Source organism: Macrotis lagotis, chromosome 1, assembly GCF_037893015.1.
Source record: "Macrotis lagotis isolate mMagLag1 chromosome 1, bilby.v1.9.chrom.fasta, whole genome shotgun sequence".
Lineage (NCBI taxonomy): Eukaryota > Metazoa > Chordata > Mammalia > Peramelemorphia > Peramelidae > Macrotis > Macrotis lagotis.
In genome coordinates, this window is record NC_133658.1 from 841934390 (window position 1) to 841956390 (window position 22001).

The 22001-nt window shown below is 39.1% G+C and overlaps 1 protein-coding gene and 1 long non-coding RNA gene across 7 annotated transcripts in view; one reads left to right on the forward strand and one right to left on the reverse strand.

Moving 5' to 3' along the window:
• Nucleotides 1-439: 439 nt before the first annotated feature.
• On the reverse strand, nucleotides 440-21109 carry LOC141508637 (olfactomedin-4-like). 5 transcript variants are annotated; one of them, XM_074217430.1, is made up of 8 exons: nucleotides 20911-21109; nucleotides 19105-19272; nucleotides 11227-11295; nucleotides 10625-10777; nucleotides 8942-9193; nucleotides 7114-7267; nucleotides 4373-4532; nucleotides 442-1648 (listed from the first exon to the last, which is right to left on the reverse strand). In XM_074217430.1, exons 2-8 carry the CDS (start codon nucleotides 19123-19125, stop codon nucleotides 973-975), a joined length of 1485 nt encoding a protein of 494 aa, XP_074073531.1. In that variant the 5' UTR covers nucleotides 19126-19272; nucleotides 20911-21109; the 3' UTR covers nucleotides 442-972. The 5 variants fall into 5 exon arrangements, with proteins under 5 accessions (XP_074073529.1, XP_074073532.1, XP_074073530.1 ...); XM_074217428.1 differs by lacking the exons at nucleotides 19105-19272; nucleotides 20911-21109 and adding an exon at nucleotides 12584-12919 and having other exon boundaries at nucleotides 440-1648; XM_074217431.1 differs by lacking the exon at nucleotides 20911-21109 and having other exon boundaries at nucleotides 441-1648; nucleotides 19079-19140.
• LOC141508639 (uncharacterized) overlaps nucleotides 8503-22001 on the forward strand; it is a 64699-nt gene continuing 51200 nt past the window's right edge. For both annotated transcript variants that reach the window (XR_012474469.1, XR_012474470.1), the window contains exons 1-2: nucleotides 8503-8582; nucleotides 9134-9204. This is a non-coding gene — a long non-coding RNA (uncharacterized LOC141508639). The remainder of the gene's footprint in view (nucleotides 8583-9133; nucleotides 9205-22001) is intronic.

The following is a 22001-nucleotide window of genomic DNA, read 5'->3' on the forward strand; positions in this document are numbered from 1 at the left end:
CTGATGTCATGGTCTTCTTCAAGAATGAAGGACAAAATTAGAAATTCTTAGACAAAATAGATCTGGCATTCTCCCTTCCTATTCAAATAAGGTTAAAATGAATTTCTATATGTATAGCAGGCAGTCTTGGAATCACTGGGCAATAAACAATTATAGCATAATGAGTTATTTCCTATGTAGTACTGCCCCAGAATTATTCTCAGAGAATCAGTTTCCTCATTTGTAAAGTGGAAATGATGAATCATGTCACTCCCTTCCACACAATGAATGCTACAATATTATTGTATGAAAGCAACCATAGTCTGTCAGCATGGAATAGTCATGATAGAACTCTGGGTTATGGTTGTTACTCTAACCCCCCAGAAGTGACTTGACCTACCTTATCTTCACTCACAGCAGCCTAGACTCTAGAATTTTGAATCCAAGAATGACAGACTCTTAGATTCACAGATCCTAAAATTACAGCTCAAAAAATTGCAGAGAAGCTAATCATATTGATCAGTGAAAAATAATGGCTCAAATTTTATTTAGCTTTAAAGTTTACAGAATTCTCTCATCTCATCAGTTATGGTGAGCTTTAAAGTTTACAGAATTCTCTCATCTCATCAGTTATGAAACATAAGTAGTCTAATATGCATTATTTCCTTCTGACAGATGAGGAAATGGAGGTATTCACCAAGATAGTAAATAGCAATGCCTGAGTGAAAAGGAGACTTCCTAGTATCAGTTACAGCACCTTTTATATTAAAGGGTTTAGACTAGGGCTAAAAGTAGCCAGTAGGATACACTTAGATCACTAATCTTGTTAACTAATTGCTATGTCAATTGATTATCTGATTATGAATAGGTTGATTGATTTGATCAATATTGCCTCAATCACCAAGAGGTAGTGAGAGATAAGAACCAAGAAAGGGATGGGAAGACTAAGATCTCCTGTGACTGACCCTGATCCCCACTCCTAAGCTATGGGGTCTAGGCCTTTATGCCCTTGGGCCCTGTTTTTGTACTTTTGGCAGATTGCCTCTGGAAGACAAGGTCATACATGACAAGATAGCCATCATTATAGACATAAAGTTTGTGATCCAAGGGGCTATAGTTGATGCTCTGCAATGTCTCAAGCATCTTGTCCAACAAGATGCTGAGGTGGTGCTCTTGCCCAGTGTTAGTGTCAAAAGCATAGAATATCTCCTCCTGGCGTGTGCTCAAGGAACGCAGAGCATAGAGGACACCACAAGCCATGAAGGTTCCTGATACACCTGGTTTATATTGTCCCGTCTGCCATGTCTTCTCCACAGCCAGGGTGCTGGCATTGATTCGGCTCACCACCAGGTTACCTTTGTTCTCCTCTGTTGAGTACACCACCCATAACCCCTTCTCATCCCCAGCAAAGTCCAAATCCTTCCAAGGCACACCAGCATAAGAGAAACGATTGTTGAAGGTAGCTCCAGGCAGGGGCTGGCGAAGCATCAGGGTGTTGGTTGCCAGGTCCACCTTGGCCATGTCACCAGTGCCATAGTAGTTGAAATACATGGAATTCTTGTAGACAGTGTTGCCACTTCCATCCCCATAGCCCATTTTCCGTTCCTTATAGTTTGTGAACAGTACTAGGTCATCAAAGGACTTGTGTAGCCGGTAGTAATCAAAATACCTTGGGAAGGGTACAAAGTAAAAATAAAAATCACTGCTGTTGGGTAAAAGCACTCTATGTCTGTCTGTCTGGATTTTATGTCTCTTTTGAGGCCCACTGAATCCTTTCCATTCTCTAAGACTCATCTAGAGACCTAGCACCTCAAAGAAGTCATTCTTGATTAAATATTCTAGCACACACAAATCTCTCTTTTCCAGAACACCTTCCTACAAAGTTTGAAATGTACATCACCTATAACTCTAGAATCATAAGACTGAGAATAAGCAAGAACCATAGAAGGTGGTGAGATGGAATGCCCATCAGTTGAGGAATGCCCATCAGTTGAGGAATGGCTAAACAAATCTGTAATAGTGAAGGAATGCTATTCTGCTGTGAAAAATGATTAGCAGGATACTCTCAGAAAAACCCAGACTTACATGAACTAATATAAAGTGTATAGTGTACAGGGTAAGAACACTATTGTAGGATGATCAGCTGTGAATGACTTGACTGTTGTCAGCAATATAATCAATAATTCAAAACAACTCTGAAGGACCTCTGATGAAAAATGATATCCATCCCTAGGGAGGGAACTGATGGTATCATAATTTTTAACTTTGTTTTTCTTGAGATTTTTTTACATATGTTTTCTTTTACAACATGACTATTGTGGAAATACATTGCTTGACTACATATGTATAACATCATATTGCTAGCCTTCTCACTGAGGTAGGGTAGAAAGGGAGGAAGAGGGAAAAAAGAACCATAGAGGTCAATTAAAATAACACTCTCATTTTATAGATATTGAGACTCAGGATAGTTAATTGACTTAATTGACTTCATGGGGTTATAAGATTTAGATCTGGAAGGGATCTAACAGGATACTGAGCATGACCCTTTCACTTTACATATGAAGAAATTCAAGCATAGATGAATTGTGCTTGTTCACAACTAATCACAGAGTTTGTAAGGAATTAAAATAGGATTAGAACTATCTGATTCTAGGTCCAAAAATCAATCCACTGGATCACTTAGTTGTCTTTTTGCCTTATATCTATCTCCAACAAGGCTATGTATATATTAAATAGACAACTGTGATGCAAAGAATTTCATATCTGTAGCAGGTTCTAATCCAAGTGTGATTTTAAATATGTCCTTTCTCTTTAAGTCTCAGGTTCCTAATCTGTAAAGTGGAGAAAAATAACATTTAAACCACCTAACAGGATTATAGTGATGGAACTTTTTAAACAAACTTTAAAATGCTAAAGAAGCAATTTTTATCTAATCCAGGGGATGAGGTTGAGAGAGGTTTAGGGTCAGGTCACCAAGATTAGAATTTTTGGCCTGGAGAAACAGAGACAGACAGAGAAGGGAAAAGAGAATCCCAGTTTAAGAAAAGAAGGGAATGATATGTTCTCCAAACTGTGGAGGTCTCCTGAACACTGGAAACAGATGATATTATGTAGCATAATTAGAGATGGATAGCTTAATTCTCCTATTAGAATATCAATTTCTTGAGGAGAGGGATTGTTTGTTTTTCTTTTTGTCCTTATTAAAATATCCCAGTATTAAAATGGTGCTTGGAACCTGGAATAATCTTAATAAATACTTTTGAGTATTAAGTAACTGATTAATTGTCCAGGTTTTCAGACATAGATAAATAGTTTCAGGTAGGATTGGAGATCTGACTCCAAAGACATTGTTCCTTACCCTAACGTGAAAAAGACATCATTGAACTACTACTGCAAAAGGAAGTTGACCCTTGGCAGCAAGGTGGCACAGTTTGATAGATGGAGTCAGGGAAAGCTGATTTCAAATACAACCTCGGACATAGGCTCTGTGACCCTGGTAAAGTCAACTAACCTTTGTCTGTCTTATTTTCTTTATCAGTAAAATGGCAATAATAGCACTCACCTCCCAGTGTTATGAGAACAAAATGAGATAATATTTGTAAAGAACTTTATAGGCCTCAGAGTGCTACAAAATATTGGTTCTTATAGTTATTATGTATGGCAACATACAATAATAGTATATTTAAGAGAGAAAGGGTGTGATTTGAATAATTGAAATGAAACACCCTCACACTTGAAAGCATGCATGACTCCAGGGTACTCTTCAGTAACTTATAAGATTGCCTAGATCACAGGGCTGTTGTGATGAAAGTCCTGGTGAAGTTCAAAAAATGCAATGTCAGTCTAGGCTGTTTTAGTCCTAGGACCCAGCCTGGGCCATACATCTCTTGGGACCACACACACACACACACACACACATCTGAGAGAGAGAGAGAGAGAGAGAGAGAGAGAGAGAGAGAGAGAGAGAGAGAGAGAGAGAGAGAGAGACATAGAGAGATAGAGACAAAGAAAGAGAGCCAAAGCGAAAGGGATAGAGATAGAGACAGACAAGGAGAGAGAAAGAGACAGATAGGGACAGACACAGAGAGGGAGAGGGAGACAGAGATAGAGAAAAGACAAAGAAAGACAGAGAAAGATAGAGATATAGATAGAGGGGGTGGAGAGACAGGGAGAGACAAAGACAGGGATAGAAAGACAAAGGTAGAGAAATAGAAAGAGATAGAGACAGAGACAAAGAGGGACAGAGAGATAGAGACAGAGATGAGAGATAACTAGACAGAGAGGGAAAGAGAGAGAGAGAGAGAGAGAGAGAGAGAGACAGAGAGACAGAGACAGAGACAGAGACAGAACATGGAGTGGTGTGGTGAAGTGTTGTAGCTTCTGGGTGTCTTACCTGCCATCAGATCGAAGAGGAGCAACCCAGTATAGAGAAGATGTGAGGTTGAGTCCTGTGTCACGACCCCAGGCACCAGCCTTATAATGGAAGCCACGCCAGTTGAGTTGAACCACAAGGGGATGACTGACACTGAGCAGAGTGCCATGGGCACAAGAACCTAGGAAAATGGAGAGCATTATGTGGACTCCTAAAGATGGCACAGACTGGGCAGAGATATTAGTTTCATATGCTTCCTCTGCCAACATCTTGGGGGAATCTGATGATGGGTGGGGATTGACACTGATTTCCTTTGACAACCAAGACTCAGATGCTGGGGGAGGACTCCTCAGTATGTGTGTGTGTGTGTGTTTGTATTTGTAACTATCAAAATCCTTACTCACATATATAGACTTTAGATTTACAGAATTACTTTTCCCATCACATGCTTGCAAGGTAGGTAGGATAATAGGTAGAAGATGGAAAGTGCACTATATTGAAAGATAGGCCAGTCCTGGCTCAGAATCTCAGTCTGACTCTTAGATTTTTTTCCTGATTGCCTATGGCTGGTCAATAATTTATGAGCCTCAATTTCTTCACCTGCAAAATGGAAATAATAAATATCCAGCTGCATAACTTGTAAGGGGACTGTAAGGGAAGCACTTTGTGAAACATAAACTAGCGAAGAAAGGAGTTGCTTCTACTATTTTTTGGAGATCCATTTTATGCACTTTGTTGATGTAAGAATGAGTGTCTAAATAATAAATTTGCATGCGAGTATCTGTGATAGTAGTACTGTGACTATATGTTTGTGCCAGTGTGCGTATTGTTATTAGATAATATGTATCCCCAGCACCTAGCACAATGCTTTCCATACAATAAACACTTAACAGATACAAATTGAAAATAAATGCCATTTGACTAGACTGTGTAAAGTCAGTATATGTGTCTGTACATTTATATAGTTTCTGAACCACCTACATGAAAGCTATATGGGTTAGTGGAGAGAATACTGGACCTTTAGTAGGAAGAACAAAGTTCAAATCTATCCTCAGTAATTATTAGCTGTGTGACCCTGGAAAAGTAGCTTAATGTTTGTCCACCCTTAATTTCCTCAACCATTAAAAGGTGAAATCATAATAATGTCACAGACTTAACAGGGTTATTATAAAGATCAACTGAGATAGTATTTGTAAAGTGCTTAGCACAGTTGCTAATGAATGGTAGATGATTAATAAATGTTTATTTCATTCTCCTAGTCCCCTTTAAAGTAGCTTTTTAAAATTATTTTTTCTTGGGAAAACATATGGAGCTATATGCCTGTATATGTGTATGTTGGGATGACTGTGGCCGTGAATGTGTAAGCATATAGTGTCACTTTAGAGAAGTGACCTGGAAATCAGATAGACAGGGATTCAAGTCTTGTCTTTGACCCATATTGACTTCATGACTAATCACAACCTCTCAGCATTCCAAGGCTTCTAAGGCTTGAAGTTGTAGAGAAAATGGAGAATTGTAAGATCAACAGATCAATGCACGAGTAACTAAGATATCACTTCTTACCAATAAGATTGGCTAATATGTCAGAAAAGGAAAATGATAAATGCTGAAGTGGATTCAGGAAAACTGGAACTCTAATGCATTACTGGTGAAGTTGTGAACTGATACAACTATTCTGGATTTTAAAAATCTATTTGGAACTTGAAACTATGCTGAAGGTAAACAATCTGTACATACTCTATGGTCTAGCCATTACTAAGAGACGGTATCCCAAAGAAATTAAAAAATGGAAAAGGACATACATGTACAAAAATATTTAGAGCAGTTTTTTTGTGGTGGCAAAAAATTGGAAACTGAGGGGTTGCCCATCAATTGGAGAATGACTGAACAAGTTGTGATGATGAATGTAATGTAATACTATTCTTCTATAAGAAATAATGAATGAGCAGGCAGATTTCAGAAACTCCTGGAAAGACCTACATGAACTGATGTTAAGTGAAGTGAGCAGAACATGGAGAACATTGTATACAGTATCATCAATGTAGTATGATGATCAACTATGATAGATGTAACTGTTTTCAGTAAGACAGTGATTAAAGATAGTTCTAAAAGACTTGTGCTGGAAAATACCATTCACATCCAGAGGAAGAACTAGAGTATGAATACTGGTCAAAGCACACTATTTTCACTTTTTAAAATCTGTTCTTTTACTTTCTTATGATTTCTCCCTCTTATGATTTCTCCCCCTTTTCCCAATTTTTCCTTATATTTTCTAATGTTTTCTCCCCTTTTTTTCCTGATTTTTCTTTCATAACATGACTAATATGGAAATGTGTTTAACATGACTGTGCATATAAAAACTATATCAAATCTATATCAAACTTGCTGCTTGGGAAGGGGGAAAGGAAGGGAAGAAGAAAAATATGGAACTCAGAATTTTACAAACATGAATGCAGAAAACTATTTTTACATGTAATTGGGGAAAATATTAAGATAAAAATACATGAGTAAAATCACAGGTCTAGTAACTAATGAATGAACACATAGATGGGTGAATAAATTAGTGAACAGAAACAAAAATATATGAGATCCTATAGAACTCTACCCCATCATAGCACATAATATAGAACTAATAAATATATAATTAAAATTTCAGGTTGTGTAACATTCAAAGACATTCTTTTTTATGAAGGGGAAGGTAGAAGAGAATAAGGCCCTGAATTTCAAGATAGGGCTGAATATGAATATGATGGGGCACTCACCAGGAGGAAGATTCTGGACTTGTTCGCCAGGACTCTGATATCGTTCACAGTCAATCAACTGGTTTTCCAAGGCACTCACCTTCTGCTGAGTGATTTTTAAGTTTTCTTGCTGTGAGTTGGCCAAATGTTGTAGTATGATGCTGGCATTTTGCACCTGTACAGGAGAGGAAGAGAGAGAGATGAGAAATATTCCCTGGTTATTCCAATCTTCCATCTGGGCAAAGAAGAATATGATGTATTTGGAAAAAAATATTGGAATTAGAATAAGATCCAAGTTATAATAACATTTACTAGTATTAATTAGTACTATAATTATTACTAGCTTCTAACATTTACTTGTGTGAACTTGAGCAAGTTGTATTCTGAGCTCTGTGCCTCAGTTTCCTCACACATAAAATGAGGGGGGGTAAAACCAGGTAGTCCCTAAGGTCCCTTTTAGCTCAAAAGTTCTATATTATGAACAGTAGAATGTGAAAATATAGATCTTACCTGGTCAGAAAATCATCTTGACATATAGTTAGATAAACTGAAGAGGCCCAGAGAGGCCCAGTTACTTTTTCAAGGTCACAATTTACATTTACTTTTTATTACAATTATTGCTCTCAGATTTCTTTCCTCCTAATATACATTTAACAATTGATTCTATCTGATTGATTATGTCAAGCTTCTCAACTAGACAGTGAGATAATGAATTAGGCAGGAGTAGACACTATGATGGATCTCTTATCTCTGACCCAGGTTGACTTACATTAATTATTTTCTAGCACACTCTAGGATGGGGAGAGGTAGTTGTGGGTTTAGTGAAGGGCAAGTCAACACCCTGACTACCTCAAGCCAAGTTGGGCACAGTTTTTCTGCTCCCTACCATTGAAGCTTGAAGAGAGGGTATAGACTCTTATCTACCTATGGCTTTATAAGATCAAATTGTCTCAATGTACTTTATCTGTTTATTGTTTCTTGATTCTGCTATGATAACTGGCCTACTTCTCCTAGAGAAAAGGATTTGTTTAATTAGATTGTTTCCCCTTCCTGGGATACCCTAATTCTCTAAGTAATAGAGAGATTGAGACATTCCAAACAGCTTTCTTACACCCACACCCACAGGAGGACATGGTGAAGTAGGAAGTCTAAATATGTATGCATTAGGGTGATATGATATGAATGGAGGCAAAGGAATAGTAAAATGGAGGGTGTTATGTTATAGAAATTGGTTAATATGAGAGTAAGACATATGATATTATGACATATAATATGAAGGGGGGACACATGGGGTATATATGATACTAGCAAATGTAATAAAGGGTGATTGACATCATAATTTAGTCCCAGATATGATAGGGTAGGGGTCACAAGGAGTCAAGGAACCATGAATTGGCAAATGGAAGGGACTTTAGAAATCATAGAGCTTAAATCCTTCTCTCAACAAGTGTAGAAACTGAGATTTGAGGAAATGAAATAACTTGTCTAAGGTCATGCTGATACTAAGTGGTATATCTATGATTGAAACACAGGTTTCTTGGTTCCAAATCCATTGATATTTCCACTACACTCAAATGGGTGTCATTTGGAATTAATTGATGTGGAGTACATTAGGAGGGTGTGTCAGGAGAGGTATAATATTGGAGTATGTGATATAGGGGGTGTGTCATATAGGGAGGTAGGCTGTAGAGAGTGTGTACAATATTGGGATGATGTCAAGAATTTTGAGTATATAAAGTATACAAGTGATATGGATGTAAAATTAGGGAGGACAAAGTAGATATCTGATAATACCCTTAGAAGAGACAATAGGGTCTAAAAAGGTTGCTGAGAATAGGGCTTGCCTCACCTGTTCCTGGATCCTTTGGAGAATTCCTTCAGTGCTGCTGTCTTTGCCTCCTATCACTCTAGCCTTGAGTTGACTCAGCAGTCTAGAAACTCCCAGCAGCTCCCGATGAAGAGCTTCCCATTCATAATCAGTAGAGTAGGAAGTGTGACCAGACCCAGAACCTGATCCAGAGTCCTGTTGCCTCCACTTCAGATGCTGCATAAGTTCTAGCATTGCCTTCTCCTGGACCCTGATGGGTGTGTACTCATTCACCTGACAAAAAGGTAAGGAAGGGATGGCAAGAGTATGAGAAGAAGAAATGGAGAAAAATATGGGATTGAGAAGAATGTAGGTTAGTACTATCCTCTCTTTTCCTGACATCATAGACTTCTCTCTAACTTTACTGTCAAAAACTGATTGCTTTTACTGAATGTTTTTTTCTCTTCTTCCTCTTTTTAAAAAAGTCAGTTACAAGTTCTGTATATCCAAGAGGGGAAAATAATACAAGGAAACATTTTAGATGATGTAAAAACAAGGTATAATACTAAAATCTATTTTTAGAATCTAAGTTCAACTCATTCTGTCCCTTTTGTCTCAACATCCTTCATTGGCTTCCTTCCTATCACCAACAGAATAAAGTGGTATTAAAAACTATTTTCCCAATTTTATATCCTACTGATACAGAAACAGCCTATACCCCTGTACATGATACTTCATGTTAGTGTGGCAAAGAATGTCTAAGGTCCCTTTTAATTAAATTCAAAGAACATCTGTTTTCCCAATAAGATTCAACTCCCCAAAGGTCAGTCCCTGATTCCCCTATCAACATTTTCTGAAATCTGCAGTCTACAAAGTTTAACTGGAAGCTGTTTGCCCTTTGTCCCCCCCTTCTCAGGCACAAAGTCTATATCTCAGCATTCAAACATCTTTCCCCAAGGATCTTCTCCAAAAATTTCAACTAAAAGATTCATCTCTCTAAGCTTTGGGCTCAATGAATAAATTCCAAAATTAAATCTTAGATTAGTATTGCTGATCAGACTGGGATATCCCTAAAGGTAGGGTCCTGTCTCCTCCTCCTGGGTCCAGGATTCCCTGAATCCTCCAGACTAGGAGCACCCACTAAGGACCAACATGTTTCTTCTCCATTTTTTTGTGTCTCCCCTTTTAGGCTCTTACTTTTAGTCCAGTTCAGTTTCATGGAAGGTGAGACTGTTTTTTCTTCTAGGTTCCTTATCAGATATATACTGTCTATATCACTTCCTTCTCTCCCATTTCAAATACTTCTGTTTCAATTAAATACTTTATACACTCAACATCCTTGACATCACCCCAAAATTGTATACACTGATATCACTCTATACATCATACCCCAAAAATAACACACTTCCTATATCACATGTTCACATATTATACTTCTCCCAACTCTTCTAATCCTCATATAATATACTCCATATCACACAATTTCATATGATACTCATCTCAGTTTAGTGGAAAGACCAATGAATCTGGAACCAAGAAGCCTGTGTTTCAATCACAGTTATACTACTTAGTACCAGCATGTAATTTCATTTTTTGACACCTCAGTTTCTTCACTCATTGGATGAAGGATTTGAGCTTTATGATTTCTAAAACCCTTGTCATTCCTCATCCCCACCATATCAGTCCCTCCTCCTGGAAATCCTTCTCTCACTATAGGATACTTACTTCAGAAAGCTCCAATTCATATTTCTCCACAAGTTTTTCTGCAGCATTCTGTAGCTTCTTTAGTTGTTCCAGAGGGATGAAGCTATTGGGTAGATAGAACACACAGACACAGTTGCCTTGTTCATCCATGGATCCTGCCACATTGCTCACCATCTGAAATGACAAAGACCTTATTGCATGAGTTCATTATAGATTTTAAAAGGAATGACAAATTGTAAATAATAGATTTATAGTTTCATGTGAAATCATTTTATTACATTGCTATGGAAATATTTATATAATTCCATACACTAAAATTAAAAGTTAAAAAATTTAAAAAGAAATGTCAAGGTTTCAGAGGATATGAATGAATTTTTTGAGGGCCTGAGGAGGCATAATGATAATAAATAAGGAATAATGGGAATGAGATAGAGCATGATTTGAATGGGGGCATTTGGGCTGTCCCTAATTTCCAAGGTCCACCACAGGACCCCTGAGGATGCACTGTTTCTCTTTCAGTCTTTCATCTATCAATCTAGATATCCTTCCATAGTTGGAAGGTGGAATAAGGATTCTGGGAATGGAAGGAGCAATAATTCCTCCCTGTAGGAGATTTCCTTTACCTTGTATACTGCCTGGAGCTGTTCCAGACTATAGGCTGTTTCATTGTGAATGATTCTAACAGGCTTCACCTGCAAAGAAGAACATTATCTGAAAACTGTTTTTTTTAAAGAAATGAGTAGAACCTCCCCTTCTTTAAAAGGGAATTCCAATTTTCTGTTTCCCTCTAATCTGAAGGATAAATCCCCAACCCCTCAAAAATACAAAAATGTATTCATTTATATATTAAGAACACAAAATTTTGAGTTGGAAGGAAGCGTATACTTAAATCTAGATGAGGATTCTTAACTTTAAGTATATGGACTCCCCTAGGAGTCTGTTAGATCCTATAGACAACTCAGAATATTTTTTAAGTGAAAAAGTTGGTACATAGAATTACAAAGGAAACTAATTAAATGAAAATTCAGTTATCAAAATATTGCCTATTACTCCACTGATCCAGCTAAGATACTCTTGATCTAAACCAATTTCCTTCATTTTTTATATGAGGAATCTAAGATCTAGAGAGTTTGAATGTTTTGCTCAAGATTCCAGGGGTGGTAAGTTGAAATTTTTCATCAAAGCATACTACTTCTTCCCCAAGATGATAGGATAGAGACAAGGGTTGGGAATTTAATGATGCTGAAGGATATAGACTATAATGAAGAAGAGACTGTGAAGGCCTCTGAGTGCTTGTAGATAGTAGACTTCAATGTATCCACCCATTTCAGCAGTGATAGGGGAGGAAATAAAAACTACAGAGATAGGGATAACTGGGTGTCCCAGGGAACAGAGCACCAGTTCTGAAGTCTCAGATCCTATCTCAGACACTTACTAATTACCTAGCAAGTCTCTTAACCCCATTGCCTTGCAAAAACCTAAAACAAACAAACAAAAACTACAAAGATAATTTGAAGGTAGGGAGAGCAAAGAAAGAGCTCTTCAAAGGCAACATGAGTATTTGAGGATTAGACTATTGGGGCTGTGTCCCACACCTGCATTTGAATGAGAAAGCTTGAAATATCTCTCAGGATCAGTTGTTCTGATGGGGTCCTTAGACTACAGCAAGGGATCATTTCTACAGAACAAAGCATCAATCCTTACAAATTCCTTCTTGTCCTGCATTATTTTCTAATTCATTCTAGAATCTATTCTTATCCAGTCTGTGTACTTTCTCAGGAGGAGGCTACCAGTCACTAGAACTCATTAAGTAAACCAAGAATGATAGATCCTTGGAGTAGGAAGGAGGAGAGATTTGGTTTTGCATCCTGCCTTACTCTTTCTAGAACATCTCTAAGCTTCTCCTAGCCCTGACATTTCATGATTCAAAGATTCTCTCCCTCCCCTGTCCTACCCCATCTGTTCTCCCCTTCTCCTTACCTGGGGATGGTTGGATAGCACAATGGGCAACAGCAGCCCTAGGAAGAAAGCTGAGCAGCTATGCATCTGGGCTCTGGGTATATGGGCCAAGTGGCTATGTTGAAACATGGACCACTAAGATGTCTTTTATTCTGGTCTGGGGGAGGAGGAGGAGGAAGGCAGACTGATCCTTGAGGTCAGAATAGTCATTAGAGGAGAACAGGGTGTGGAGTGAGTGACAGGCTTAGACTTTCTTCTCAGACATCTAGGGCCCAGGTATGAAACTATGGGGCCAAGGTGACGTGGGCCCCAAGCAATTAGCAAACTTTCTTAACATATTAGGGTCTTATCTGTCATGACATTCTAATCCTACCCCTCTGGCTAAACAGATTAAAGTGAACCTGAGCTACCTCTTTGCCCTACCCTACTTGGGAGTAGTCTTTTCATAGGGGATTAGAACCAGAATGAGGCCCCAATAGCTGAATTGCAACCCTATCTGTATCTCTGAAGCAAGTGTGTTCTCACTACCTGAATCAGGATGGAGATGAGTATGAGGTGTGTGTGTGTGGGGGGGGCTTGGGGAAATGTCCTGCTATGTCCTTGGGAGCATTTCTTCAGTATATATTGGAATGTCATTTCTATCTAGGCCTTGATTCTTTGGGTATTCTGTCTGACTTTGGCTCCCTCATTTACCATTCCTCTATATTCCCCACATGACCCTCAGCTTCCACTCTTAAGTTGCTCAGTTCTCTTCAAGTCTGAAGTAATTTCTCTGGACACCACTTTGCTAGGTCTCTCTCTAAATTCACCAACCTTTCCCAGAATCCCTTCATAATTCTGGCAGTCCTGTGCACCTGATATATTGCTCTTATGTAAGTCTCCACCCTTTCTCCCTGGTTCTGATGTAGGAGTGGGCTCCAGATAGAGTTGCTGACCAAGAATCATTTCATGTTCATTCAGGAGACACTGACATTACTCTGGGGCAGGCCCTGATCACCTTATATGCTCCAGTCTATTCTCCTCTCTGCTGTCAAATTGACCTTCTTAAACAAAGGTCCTCTAGGAAATTAAATGCACTATTATTTCCAGAGTCAAATAAGTCTTGTAAATTTCTTCTTATCCTGGTCTTTTCATTTTCAGATAGCACAGTGGGTACAGCAACCAACCCTGAAGTCAGAAAGACCTGAGTTTAAATCTGAACTCAAACACTAATTAGCTGTGTGACCTTGGGCAAGGCACTTATTCCTGATTGCCTTGCATCCAGGGCATCTCCAGTCATCCTGATTCCTATTTGTCCACTGGAGGAAAACAGGAGGCTGGTGATTGAGCATAGTGCCCCACTCCCAAACTCAACTCATGTACTTGTCTATGACATCTTTGAGAATAAAGGACAAACATTATCATCATCACCATCTATACTCAGTAATAAACTAATGCTGCCTCCTTACTATTCTTATAACAGGATACATTATCTATCACCCAATCCAGAATATTTTCACTATCTTTCCCCTATCCCTAAAATTCTCTCCTTGATCTGTCTTCTGGTTTCTTTGGCATCCTTCAAGAAACTGATAAAATCCTGCCTTCTATAAGACTTATTTCCTTTCCCCCCTTAATGTAATGCCTTCCTTCTATTTCCGATTTATCCTTTATATAGCTTGCTTGTACACAGTTGTTTGTGTGCTAGTTCCACCAGTAAATTATGAGTTCTTATTTTTGCCTTCATTTATATCCCAAGCATTTCACATAGTACCTGATACATAGTAGTTCCTTAATAAATGCTTTTTCATTCATTTCTGCCCCTTCCCAACCTACTTTCCTTCTAGAACCTAGGTCATTCAAAATCCAGTAAAGAATTGTATAGAAATCAGTGAAGAGAGACTCCTCAAAACCTTAGGCTGATACAGGCGTGCTATCTTTCCTGCCAGTTAAACTTAACATGAATATCAGGGATTATGTGTTAGCACTCAGTTATCATCATCCAGATATCAATGGGAGGGAGAAGGGAGGTAAAATCTATGGCAAGTCTCAGCATGTCTTTAGGATGGCCAAGAAAAGGGGAGAGGGCACTGAGATTAAGAAATTGTTTTATTTTCCTACCATGTCTCACTCAACTTTTAAAGTAGCAGCGACTCTCTTAGAAACTCAATCCTGAAGAGTTTATTTATAAACCTTTAATTCTGGGAGAGAAAGGTTGGGAAGATGGGAGGATCACATAAGGTCTCCCAAAGACATATAATCTTTTCTTCAACTCTGCCCCCACACTTCTTAGAACCAGGTCTACTTCCTGAACCAGTGTACTCTCTCTGCCTAATCTACCTAAATTGGGTTCACTGGTTCTCCCACTTCAAGTCAACAAGTCTTTATTTTTGAAATTACTTCACTTTTCCAGGTTCCTCCTCACCTGGAACCCTTCATAGTAGTTTGTGGATTTTCAACTGGTTAGCAGCTAATGAGAATTCACTCTACACTATCACAGAAGCTCCTACCCAGGATTATGGAGATTTGGGAAGGGGAGCAGTGGCTTTTTTGCATGTGGGAGCAGCTTTCACTGTTAGGAATATTTTTTCTTTAAATCTGCTTCTCTTGCTTTTATGTCACTGTGTAAAGCCTTCATTAGATTTTCTAAAGGATTTTGTTTCTGGTTACTATAGGAATTTTAAATAATAGTAAATCTTATAAAAACACTATAAGTATTCAAAGCCTAATAGTAACTAGTCTCTCTTGTAATTTAAAATGAGAGAAGCTTTGTATCCCACCTTTTCTCATACTTTAGTTTATGGCTTTTTTGGGAAATCAGCTTTGGCCCTGTCCTTTGCCTCTTTTTTCTTTCCTCCAGGGAGATACTTTTTGGCAGTTTTCTTCTCTCCTAGCTCTTTACCCTCTCCCTTCTGGAAGATGGGCTTTTAGTAAGACAGTGGTGATTATAGGATCTAATTGTCTATCATCAACTCAAACATGGGACTCTAGGTCTTTCATCTCAGAAGAACTTTAGAATGGATTATAGAGAGGTTATCCTGCTCTATACCAAGGAAATTCATCCATGCTCAACTTTCAAAATAACTAGCTGGCGTGGCGGATAAGAATGCTGTCCCTGAAATTGTGTGGGTTTGAATCCTGCCTCAGGTACTTAATTAACAATGTGATTACACCTTGCACACCTGTCTATGCATTGTTTCCTCATTAAAAGATGGGGGGGGGCTTCATGGCCCCTTGAACTTGATTCCTATTACCTTCAACTGTATGATTGTATGAACTTCCTGATGCAGGAAGCTTTTGTGAAGCTGGGGAAAGCATTTTTGGCAGCTGGTATAACTTAGCTTTTTAGAAGATGGAAAAACTGTCATTTAGTTATAGGGGAAAGGGAATTGCATTGTCTAAGTGGTTACCTGATAATATGGCAGCTAAGTGTCACAGTGGATAGAGCATCTGGAGTCAGGAAGAACTGAGCTCAAATATAGTATAGATAGACTTGCATAAAATAACGAAGAGCAAAATGAGCAGAATCAATATAGCATTGTATACAGAATTAGTAATATTGTTTCAAGAACTTTGAACAAATAAGTCATTTTGACTGTTATAAATATCCAAATTAACTTCAAAAGACATATAAAGATGCTATCTGCATCTGGATAAAAGTACTGATAAATAGAAGTATACATAGAATGATTTTACACATGTGTACATATATATATATATTTATAGATATGTGAACACACCTGTTTGTTGAATGATTGCTATCTTGGGGAGACAAAAGTTACATGACAACTTCATTTTATATTTAAAAGGAATAGCAAGCTGTACATAATAGATTCACAGTTTCACATTCAATCATCTTTTTATTATATACTATGTTATGGAAATACATTTTCTGTATGTTTAAACTAAAACAAATCTTTTTAAAGGAATAAAAAATAGCTTCAGATATAAACTGTGTGACTCTAGGAAAGTTAATTATCTTATGTCTGCCTCAGTTTCCTCAGTCGTAAAATGGAAAAATAATGCTACCTACATCCTGGGGTTGTTGTGAGGCTCAAATGAGATAACCTATACATAAAGTGCTTTGAAAACTTTAGGATCTGTACAAAACCTATTATCATCCAACACTCTCTACATAGTCAGGCTTCCTGAATGTCAAAGGTCAGTTGAAGATTAGAGAATGAATGAATAAATGAGTGCATCCAGTGCCCCCAATGAATAAATTTTTGTCATCAGTTAGAGGTTTCCTAGGTAAATGATACCTATATTCATTTTAAGGATACAAGAGAATGAATTACTCCAGAGGAGGTAAGTTCCATTTCAGAGATCAGAGTAGTTTATAAACTTTGGAAAGGAAGAGACTACTTTCAGGACCCCGGTCTGATTCAGATACAAAGACCCTGCCCTTTGGGGTTCCTAGATTGACACAGATACACAGATTCCCCCTTCAGAGTTCCTACTGTGACATAGACACTCAGATCCTAACCTCATGGTGTTCCTGGTCTGATACCCACATAGATAGAAACAATTCTCTTAGGTTTCCAAAGCAGATTTATGGGCATAGGCAGGTAATAAAAGGGCACAAAGACAAATGAAGAAAAATGTAAGTCTAGACAAACCTAGATATGAGATATTTATCTTTGTAATGAGATACCTAGGTAACGATATATTTATATCATGTATGGGTTGGTATAGAGAAAGTTGAGAGCAATTCAGATTTAGAGAACTGGGATTAAGATGAGGACTTCTCTATAAAAGATAGAGGTGTATGTATGTGTGTGTACATGTGTTGTGTGTGAGTGTGCATGTATGTGAGTATGACTATATTGATGCAAAGTAGGCATATTGGGGAAGAGATCATATATTCAAAGAAGATTCAGAGGACAAACTATCCACCTGATTGGGCTCTTATCTTTACTTATCTTGATAGTGAATCTCCAGCTGACCTCTATTTCCTTCCCATCCCAACTCGACTGGGTGTCAGCAAATGCAGGATTCTCCCAGCAATACATTGGGTCCTAACCCCATAGACAATGGGGTTGAGAGCAGGTGGGATCACCACATAGAGATTGGCCAGGAGGATGTGGACATGTCCTGGGACAGTGTGTCTACCAAAACGGTGGACAAGGAAAGAGAAGAAAGCAGGTACATAGAAGAAGATGATGACACTAGCATGGGCCCCACAAGTACTAAGGGCTTTGTGGCGAGCACCCCTGGATGGTAGGTGGAAGACAGCATGGAGGATGAAAGCATAGGAGATGATGATGAGCACAGCATCCAGGACTGGTGACAGCAATGTAGTGGCAAGCCCATACCAGATGTTGGCTTGGATATCTCCACATGACAACCGAGCCACACCCATATGCTCACAGTAGGTATGTGGTATGGCTTTCCTCCCACAGTAAGGTAACTGCTGAAGCAAGAATATAGGTGGTGCCATCACACAGGTTCCTCGAGCTAAGGCAATCCCTCCAGCAGCTCCCACCACCCGGGGAGTGAGGAGAGTACCATAATGCAGTGGTCGACAGATGGCCAAATAGCGATCTAATGCCATGGTCAGTAATACTGAGGACTCTGCTACAAAGGCCACATGGGCAAAGAAGAGTTGAGTCAGGCAGGCCCCAAAAGAAATCTCTCCAGAGAAGCCCCATAACACAGTCAGAGCTTTGGGTACTATGGCTGTGGACAGGACCAGATCAGCTGCAGCCAGCAGCCCTAATAACTGGTACATGGGGGCCTGAAGGGCTGGGTCAGCTGCCACCAGGGCCAACAGCAGGGAATTCCCAATCACTGCAGTCAGATACAAGAGGCACACAGGCACAGAAAGCCACATATGTGCTGCTTCTAGTCCTGGGATGCCCAGGAGGACAAAAGGTCCAGGACCAGAGCTCACATCCAGGGTGATGTTTGTGTGATTGAAAAGGATTGGTGTATAGCCTGGTTCCATTGTCTACCTTGATTGGGCTTTGTTCCTCTAGTGGTTGAATCAGGGGACTTAGGAAGAACAGTTCTTTGAAGACCTTGAGGAAAGAGGGATTACTGAAATTTTCTTTCCTTTTCCTTTTTGTACTGGCAAAAGAAGTAGAATGAGATTTGGAGAAGTATTTTCTGCCTTGCTCTGAGAGTTTCCTCCGTCACATTTATTGATCTTTTCCTATATCCTCTCAGCACCCACCATTGTGGGGAATGTTTTCCTGATGTTTCATCTAACTACAATTCCTCCTATTGAAAATAGCCCATCCTTTCTGCCCTTGCTCTCTAGTAATTTGTGATCCTATGAAAGACTGATCCTTCAGAAATTGTCCCTCTTCTGCAGCTCAGTCCTCTATCTTCCCTTTCCCACTTTGATTATCTCTGGGTCCCTATTCCATCTCTGAAAATTTGATTATTCCCACTCTTACTCCCTTACCTCAATCCCCCAATCCACTTTTTCCTTTTCTATCTTTCATCACCCTTAATGCCCAATCCATTCACCTACCCATCCATTCTTAGGGTTCTATATTAAGAGTAGGCCCTAACATGCTCTCTTACTGTTACCTGGTGTAGATGATATCCTGATCTACCTGTTTGTTTCTTCTGCCCATGGAGAGCCCTTTTGTTGCTTTCTTGAGGAAAAGTTTGCTTTTACTCAGCCACAGCAGGCTTGATTGAAGAGGCTAAGATTCCTCAGCAGATGAATGGGACAACTGCTGGCTGAAGCAGGAAGACAGAAAGAATGGATAGTTGAAGAGCTAGAGGGTAGAGATAAGAGGTCAACATTAAATGGATTGTAGGAGATAGTCTACCCTAGAAATTGGTATTTGTTGTTTCTTCTCTATATACCAGAAACTCTGATCCTGAATCCAATATTAGATCCTTTACTGACCCAACCTAGAGGACCCTGAACCTGTCTCAGGTTTTCCTGACATCTTGATCTAAATCCATCATCTCTAAACCTCCTGACCTTCCTGTTCCCTAAGTCAGGTTTGCTCCCTAGGTTCAAAGTTTGGCCAAACCTCTATCATACTGAAGACTCCGGCTCTCACACCAACTTTTCTTATCTTTCCATATGCCACTGAGGCACTTTGCTCAAATGGTTAGAGAGTCCAAACTGCATTCAGGAAGATTTGGGTCTGAAGCCTTCCTCTGACACTAAAGAGGTAACTACGGACAAGTAACTTAATTTCTATGTTTCTATTTACTCATCTGTACATGAAGGTCTGTCATATTGAAGGTGGGGAGGGGCATCTAGAATAGCTACTAGGCTGGGGTCAGGAAGATCTTGAGTTCAAATGTGGCATCAGACACTGTCACCCAGCAAGCCACTTATCCATGTTTGACTCAATTTCCTTATCTGTAAAATGAATTGGAAAAAAGGAAATGCCAAATCACTCTGGAAGAAAACCCTAAATGGAGTCACCCAGCATAGGACTGAATGATAAGATATAGTGAAAAGGAGTTAGCCAAGTTCTGTTTGGTCCTGAAGATCAGAATTAGGAGCTAATAGTGGAAAAAAACAGATTTACATTGATGTAAGTCATCTAAAAATGGAATGTACTGCCTTGGTAAGATTTTGCCTCACTTAAGCAAAATTTGGATGATGATTTTTTTGAATAAATTATTGAGGGATTTTTTTTCAGGGACAGATTAGAGTCCTTTCTAGTTCTAAGATGTCGTGACTCTATGATCTTTGAGGTCCCTTTCAATTCTGTTATTGTATGATTTGCTCTGATACACCAAGCTTTCTTTTACTCAAACAAAATGACTGATGTTAGGATCTTAGTTCTCCAGATCCATATTTCCACTTCACCACTGTCTAAATGACCACCATTTTTTTTACCATTATCCAAGAAAAGATTCCTAGATCATTCCTGGATTTTCTATTGATAATAACTATAATGAAAATAGTTTTCATGCATACACTAAGGTTTGCAAAATATTTCATATCTATGAAACTCATTAGCTAAACCTAGCTTCTCTGGTCTGAGCAAGAAAAGGCAAGGGAGAGGGTCAGATGAACAATTCCTCTGGTCCGGGTGAATTCTCCTTGAAAGGAACCCAGGTAGTCACGAACATGTTTTTGTCACTGTCATTAGCTTGTTCTTTGCTTTGTTTGACTACACATTACCCCCTGGCTATTCCTTGCCTCACATTTTCCCCCTCTCAAGGCTTATAGATACACAATCCCACTTACTTCCTGCCTCCCACCCCTATCTCTACTTGCATTCCACAGTAAGACTTAGAAATTTGAGAGGCTTGTTACAAGGAAGAGACCTTGACTGAATCAGGAGACACCCAGTTCCCCCAACCTACCACCATATGGGGGGCCAACCCTTCTATTCCCTGGTATGCCAAACCCTTAAGTACAGAAACAGAGGGGCCCAACTCACCACAGAGAAGGCATAGTGTGTACCAAGGAAGGCGTGGAAGAATGCTGAAGAACACATTTTCTTCTGGCAAGAGTCCAGGGGATTGGGTCTGGTCTGGGGCCCCAGATTCCATTTCATTGCCCCTCCCTCACCTGATCAAGCTCCTCTCATTCCAAGACCTGGGAGGTTATAAGGGACTCTGGGGAACAATGAAAGAGAAGGAATATCCAGCTCTCCAGTTCTTTCTTTGCAATTTTCTTTGTGGGTCTTTCATCTTCTGCCTCCCAAGGATGGATGTTTCAAAGGACCATCCCAAACTCTCTTCTCTTCTCTCCCTATATTTTCTTCTTTGAAGATCTCAGCCAATTGTTCTCTTACCTTCTCTTCACAGAAGACACCAAAATCCATATTAACAACCCTAATCTCTTTCCTTGATCCACTTATTATCTGCTGGACATTTCTAGATCTGTCATAGATATCTCAAACTCAAGAAGACCAAAATGGAACTCATCATCTTTCCCATTAAACCTGCTCTTCTTCCTGATTTTCCTATTTCTATTGAGGATACTGCCATACTTCCATATACTCAGGTTCAGAACCTAAGAGTCATCCTTGACTTCATATTCAATCGATGACCAATTCTTATCAAATGTACCTTTGCAACACATCTTTAATTTATTCTCTTTTTCTCCTTTTCTGCCTCTTGCAAATGGAAGAAAGTCAGAATTTATTGTCTCCTATATGCTAGCAATTGTGAGAAACACTTTACAAATATTAGCTAATTTGATCTTGTGTAGTTTAATTACCTTCCTGACTCTAAGCAGCAACTGAGATTTTCCCAAGATATAGTTCTGAACTTCCATACACATAACCCTTTGGTATGTCATTAATTCAAGAAGACTCTTTATCCTAAGGTTTGAGCCCCCCCCCCCCCCCCCCCCCCCCCCCCCCCCCCCGCCACAATCTACTTCTAACATACTCTTCTAGGATAATGGAACATTATTCTGGTTTCCAAATTCTAGTCTCCTCTTAGGAATAAGTTGCTTTATAGTGGTTATGTTAAATTTGTTCTGATTGGCCCAAGAGGTCAAACTAAGAGCCACAGTTGGAAG

Excerpts from the sequence above, each read along its gene's own strand:
- LOC141508637 (XM_074217428.1), bottom strand. The coding sequence starts at position 12,691 with ATGTTTCAACATAGCCACTTGGCCCATATACCCAGAGCCCAGATGCAT. Across the intron at positions 7,268-8,941 it reads TCCAAAGGATCCAGGAACAG|GTGCAAAATGCCAGCATCAT; the intron begins GTGAGGCAAGCC and ends TCTCCTGTACAG. Across the intron at positions 4,533-7,113 it reads AGTCCAGAATCTTCCTCCTG|GTTCTTGTGCCCATGGCACT; the intron begins GTGAGTGCCCCA and ends CCATTTTCCTAG.